This window comes from Geospiza fortis, unplaced genomic scaffold, assembly GCF_000277835.1.
Source record: "Geospiza fortis unplaced genomic scaffold, GeoFor_1.0 scaffold130, whole genome shotgun sequence".
Lineage (NCBI taxonomy): Eukaryota > Metazoa > Chordata > Aves > Passeriformes > Thraupidae > Geospiza > Geospiza fortis.
Window position 1 is genome coordinate 840,628 of NW_005054300.1, and position 6,350 is coordinate 846,977.

The 6,350-nt window shown below is 43.4% G+C and overlaps 1 protein-coding gene across 3 annotated transcripts in view; it reads right to left on the reverse strand.

Annotated features, from left to right (window-relative positions):
• The window catches only part of TCF7L2 (transcription factor 7 like 2), a 110,439-nt gene that overhangs the window by 25,716 nt on the left and 78,373 nt on the right, over positions 1–6,350 (reverse strand). For all 3 annotated transcript variants that reach the window (XM_031061898.1, XM_031061891.1, XM_031061905.1), the window contains exon 2: positions 1,274–1,406. In XM_031061898.1, coding sequence (XP_030917758.1) covers positions 1,274–1,406 — 133 coding nt within the window. The remainder of the gene's footprint in view (positions 1–1,273; positions 1,407–6,350) is intronic.

Genomic DNA, 6,350 nt, shown 5'->3' on the forward strand with positions numbered 1-6,350 from the left:
TCACTTGTGAAGCTTTTAATCTCTAAATTAAATCTCCTTGTGTGACATTTTCATGCAGACATTGCTTTTTCTCCATTACAAAACCCAAACAGATTAACTGGGCTTTAACCATCCAGTGAGCTATTTGCACACTTGAAAGAATGTTCACAGAAGAAAAGTAAACAGTCTACAGACGTTAATCATATGTTTTACGATAACCATTTAAAAGCTATTCCCTGTACTACCATTATTTAAATGAGAGGTTGACTATGCCATTCACTTGCAATACCCAGGGATGGTGAGATGGATTCCTTTCAAGCCATGTGAAGTCAGCATTAAGCACAATTAAAAGGGGGCCCCAGTTGAAGCATATCGAGTGACAACCAGCTAATGCACAGTCTCATTCAAGGGCTGGAGTTTAGATAAATTATCTGCATAAGTTAAGGCTGACACAGAGTGATTCCTTTGACATGAATTCTGTTTCTGATGAACTTCACAATTAACTAAATGGGGTTTGGATTAACGAAACCAAAATCACTGTCACTAGGAACTCAGTACAGCCTGGAGAAAGAAGATTGACACTGTTTGACTTCTTTGGGACCTCAGGTTAAAAAGGGACTCTTAAAAAGTTAGAATAACATGTAAATTCTACTCTGTAACACCAATAAATCTAGTCAGGATTTTACGTGGTGCTCTATATTCAACCAGAGTGCCCTTCAGGCTGAACTTAGAGTTGGGTAGACTTACATTGGGGAAAAGAATTGCAAGTGTAAAGCTGGAGCTAAGTAGTTACAGTGGATGAAAATTCCACATTATAGAAGAAAAATGGCTGAACTCCTGACACAGAAACAATGGGATTTGGGGAATTAAAAGAGATTCATTTTGAAACCGGTCATGACCCACCACCTTTAAAATTCCAGCTGCAATTTTGTAAGTGCAGATCACAGAATGTACATGTTTAATTCTCTGGGTCGTGCATGCAAACCAAGCACTGGTAGATTGAACTACCAGGTGGGGTATCATGCTTGCAAAGAAACACACCTGCAAGTGACCCCACACATGCAACTCTGGTGTCACCCTGAAGAAGCTCTATGAAAATTCACCCAGTAGGTTTCCTTCTGAAGTCTAATTGGCTTAAAAAGAAAGTATTTTGTCTGGCTTTGACATTTTACATGCCCCCTTTGGTGCTCCAGCAAGGGAAATCCATTCTCCCGCACTCCTCTCCCCTAATGCACAAAAAGGGAAGATACACCCACTCCCTCCCAAAAGAAACCCCAAAATACTTCCCACCTACCTGTTTTGGGGTCTACGTCAGCTGGTAAGTGTGGAGGAGGGTTTCCTGGTGTGAAGTGCTCATTGCTGTATGTGATAAGCGGCGTAAGAGGGTGTACATGGTGTGGGTGCTGCACAACTGGCACTTTGTTAGACTGTCAAGAGAAAAAGGTTGACACTGTTAGAGCAGTGCTGGGCATCCCCCCACTACAGCATGAGGTACAACACACAAAAAATCTGAGTAGCCAGGATTTCAATGTGATCCTCAGACTTTTCCAGATTCCTTCTTGGTGTCACCCTTGCAGTTTTCCCACCCTCTTGCTTAAAACCTCCTCACACACTTTCCCTGCTGTTGAGGTTCTTTAATCTTTTTGACCTATCATGCTCCTGTATGGAGCAAAACAGCAATTCTTTAAAATTTTTCCTTTTTCTTTTATAATCTTGTGCTTCACCTCCAAGATGCAGGCAGACTCCTCAGTGAGGGGCTGAGAGAGTCCCCCATTTAATTAGCAAGAGACCCAAATGCTCAATGACCTGTAGGTCTTTTCCTCTCCCCTTCCTGTCCTCACTCTCAGTTCTGCATTTTACTGCTCATTGCAAATACTCCAGATAAAAAGCCTTTGTAGTGCTGGAGTATTCCCTTCATCAGCAAGCATTAAGCTGACAAGCGATCACCTGCATATTTTATATATATATATTTTAGAAGAGCTGATTAATTATCAATTCATCAGAGAGTGCTAATAAATGGAAACTGGATACTGATTAATTAGGCTACTAAAATATTCAGCTATATAAATAATGGCAAAACCCCCCAGATAAAGCCATTGAAATTAACACTCTTGTAGGGGGAATAATCACGTAGATATCATGAGGTTTTCCCCATCACATTCCTAGCTCTGGGGGAAAAAAAAATATTTTTCTCAACAACAATTTAAAAGAAAATTTAAAACAGAGTGAATGAATGAAAGAAAAAGGCAGACTGAACTGTAACTTACCCTTACAAGATCACAAAGAAAAAATTAAGCTGAAACCAGCTGAACTGCTGGACCATTTACTGCGAGTAATCCAATTGCAAAAAACCCTATTCCCCATAGAGGATTTTCACTAAAATCCTACAACAGGGACATTTAACCAGATTAGGTACCAGCAAAGATAAAGAGGCTGGTATTAGATGATGAATGGATTAGAGTCAGGTTTCATTTTAGAATGTGTCTTCATTTCCTTTTATTACTTTAAGTAAGGAACAACTTGCATTAACATCAAGTAAAAGGAATCACATTAAAATAAAGCAGTGATACCATGGTGGCCACGATAGCGCCGCTGCTGTTCAGAGTCTGCCAGCACTCTCCTGCTCACCCTCCCGCTCCAGCACGGCTCCAAGCCCACTGCTTACTCCCCAGCACCCCCAAACACACACACACCCCCTCACTGTGCCACCTTAGACAAGCTATTGCTGTTACCTGATCTGGCTTCCAATGCTCTGAGCTTCCCTTAAAAGCATTTCAAAAATAATTCAGTTATTCTTTGGGAATGAGCTTCTAGACTGTGGGGAAGGAAGAGGGAAGACAAACTGGGAGCAAGGAAGAAAATAAACATCTGTCTTCCCTGAATGAACAAGAAGTCCCTCCAACATGCTTTGGCCAAATGAAGCCCCTTTGGCTCCCCCAGCCCCAGCCCCTGCCATAAGTGGCTATTTGGGCTCACTGCTTTGATAACTGCAGCAAAAAATGTGCATCTAAAGGAAGCCAGATAAGGGCCGTACTTGTGCTTCCCACAATTTCTCCTGTGTTCTTCACCATGTTCATCTCTTTGTGCCACCCTTAAATGGGATAATTCCTCTCCACCACCAAGCACTTGGCACAGGGGATTCCCCTGTCAAGTGGCCATCACGCAGGAAAGAACGTGGTCACAACAGCCAATGCTATGATTAACAGCACGTTGTGCTGGCTGGGTTGTGGGTCAGATCTGCCAGCTGAACAGCCAAGGACAACTTTCGGCCACACGGATCCATAATGGTTTCACATCAGGAGGAGATATGAGGATTTGGCTCTCCAAGTTCAAAAAGCCAAAGGAGATGCTCTAACCCAAAATCTGTTCTCTTTCAAGTGAACCAACCCAAGCAGTCTGAAAGTAACTGAAGACTTTGGTAAGGGTTTCACCTAACAAATTATATTTCACACCATACAAAGGAGCAGGAATCTACTCAACAACACACAACATTACAAGCCAAATGACCAGTTGATGAGGTTCACAAAAATGATCATTTCCAAGAAGAGCTATTTTTTCTGGCCAAGAATTGTGTGAACTCCTGCTGTTCAGTGACCCACAGTGTGGCCCCATTTATTGAAGAAGTTAATACATGCTGTAGCTTTGTGCTCTCCCAGCTCTATCTGCACATCATGGTAAACCTCACCCAGGCCCGGACAGACATTAAGTGCTGTCTTCCACAGAGAGCTTATTTTCACAGAAACTGGAGCTGGTTAGCTAAAAAATAAGTAGAATAACATTAGAGGGTCAGACTTAAGCCGACAAACAAGAAAAAACACGTGAGAGGAAAGCTGGACTGACATGGCTCCATCACCAAAGCCAGATGTACCATAGGGGGTTACATGTCAACTGTGGGAAACCAACACTCCTTGCTTTGATATACCAAGACCGCCCACAATATCTCCACAAAACAGAACAACTGCTAAATTATGATGTATTTCACTTAACATGTTTCAGACACAAATAAAAAACAAAAGGAAAACCAAAAATCAACAATTAAGAGCTTGAACCTTAAGTCTGCAAATTTTTCCCCTGGTAAGTAATTTTTGTTTAGGTTACTACCATGCACTCAAATGGACCACTCATATAAAGGTGCAAGGGTAGGATACTCTTTTGACACTGATGATGCTGGGGCAGAGGTGGGGGGAGAATGTACCAGGGGAAAGGGAGAAACTGTCATATACATGCTCAAAAACATGCTCTCTGGGACAGACGAGTGTGATCCACTTCCCAGTGAGACAGTCTGCATTTGTACCACTACCCAGGGACAGGTTTCCATTGTTTTGCACTGTTTAGCACACACTGGGGAAAGGGACCATAACTCCCCTTAGAACAGCACACACAATTTGCATGCCAAGCTAAACATGCATAATATGCTAAACAAGCTGCTCTTTAAAAGTACCATTCCTGAAGTTAACTAAGCTTCCTTGGAAAAGAAAAATAAAGGACAATCTGGGAAAGTGCAGGATTAATCCTGCAGATGCATCTTCCTTTGAAGCCAATGGGAGCTCTGCCTGAGTTACAAGTGTGGTCCTAACCCCATCCACTGGCAATGAAAGGTAAACCACAGAAGCCATCAATAGGAGACCCCCATTAGATGACTTTAGACGTCCCCCTGCAAAAGGCAATAGTCTCCAATATACATTTGTGAGCACTTCATCAAGGGCACTTTTAAGCTAAGACCCGTTGTGAGGCATTTCTCTGGCAAATTGAAGAGCTCCATGTATGGCTCTGTCAGGCATGGGAAGGGGAGCTGCACTGGTACACACAGATCAGCATCAGGGCATGTGCTGACAGGACTGGAACAAGTGGAGATTTCTAGAGAGAAATCCCAGCACCTAAGAAGTACCAAGCCCTCTGCTGACAAATCACCCCTGTCCATTGGAAGCTGAGGTCTCATATGCTAGGTTAGAGGGCACGGTAAAGAATTGCAAAAAGACAAGAGAAGTTTGCTTTTCTTGATAACTGCTGCCTGAAGCAACCAGAAGAAACTGTCCCCATAGGGGCTCTACTACTAAACCTCTCTATATGAATTTGAAATGCTTCTGGCAGTGCCTAAACACAGATCAGTTTAAACAATAATGGAGCTCTAGAACAAAAAAAAAATTCCCACACCAAAACCACAACAAATTTTGGACTGATAAATGTTTGAAAGGAGTACTGAGATCCATTTAGACTAAGTTCTGATAGGTGCCTTTAGGGAACAAAAAAACCTATCTGAACTTGAGACTTAAACTGCAGGGGATTGTGTGTATAAATTGCTGTGTATTAGTCTTTGTTGCATGGTAAGGACATTTCATTAACAGGATGAAAGATGCTTCTATGCGTATAGAGCCCAATTTAATACACCCCACTGATGAATACTCCCCATTTATTGAAGAAGTTAATACATGCTGTATAAATCAATAGTTTCTAAGTCTCTGAAAGCAACATAGGACTTGCATAAGATGAAACATTGTACTGTTGAGCACACAAAGAGAAACCAACCTCTAAACAGGAAGAGTTTACGACTGCAATTTCTGCTTGCAAATTCATGGCTTGTTTGGCTTTGGCAATAAAACCACGGTATCACATCAACTCCAAGTCAGAAAAAAAAACCATGCCAGAGACACCAGAGGACGTCCTCACCAGGGTAATGTGGGGTTAGTAAAGGCAGGTCTGCACAAAAAGCCACCCAGGCTGAAAACAAGCCATCATGCCATGTCAGCATGGCAGTGGCCAAAGCCTCTGGCCTCTGACTCCTTTCCAGTGCATCCCGAGGGCAGGGGGAGGCTCCTGCACCAACCCAGCTTGAAACTCCAGTAGCTGCCAGCACAGCCCATGCAGCTGCAGCCCTTTCCCTGACCTGGGTGGCCTTTGAAATGTCCTTCAAGCCCTGGGAGGCAGGGAGGTGCTGCAGCCCACCGGGCACCCTTCAACCACCCACAACCAGGAGGGACTGAGCAGGTGCTCACACCCAGACCCCAGAGCCCCGGCCCCTTCCTCCACAATCAGAGGAATGAGAGCTCTCCATCCTCCTTAAAACCTATTAATCAAGAGCCACTGAAAACAAATGGAGCTACAGCTCCGCCTGTCTTTTTGCCATGTCCTCCTCTTCCCCACTGCTCTCCTTTTCTGCTGAAGAAAGATGGGCCCTGAAAGTGCTTTTATGAGCCCATACAATACAATAAAACAAAAGCAGCACAGAAGAGGGTTTGTCAGCCTTTTCCCCTCCTCCAGGGTGGATGCAGGTCGACAGTGGTCTTGAATTAGCAGGCCCTCCTGGAGTTGCTCCCTGGGCTTAGCAAGGAGTACCATTCAATACCAGTTCATTTTTATAAATATGTGTTTCT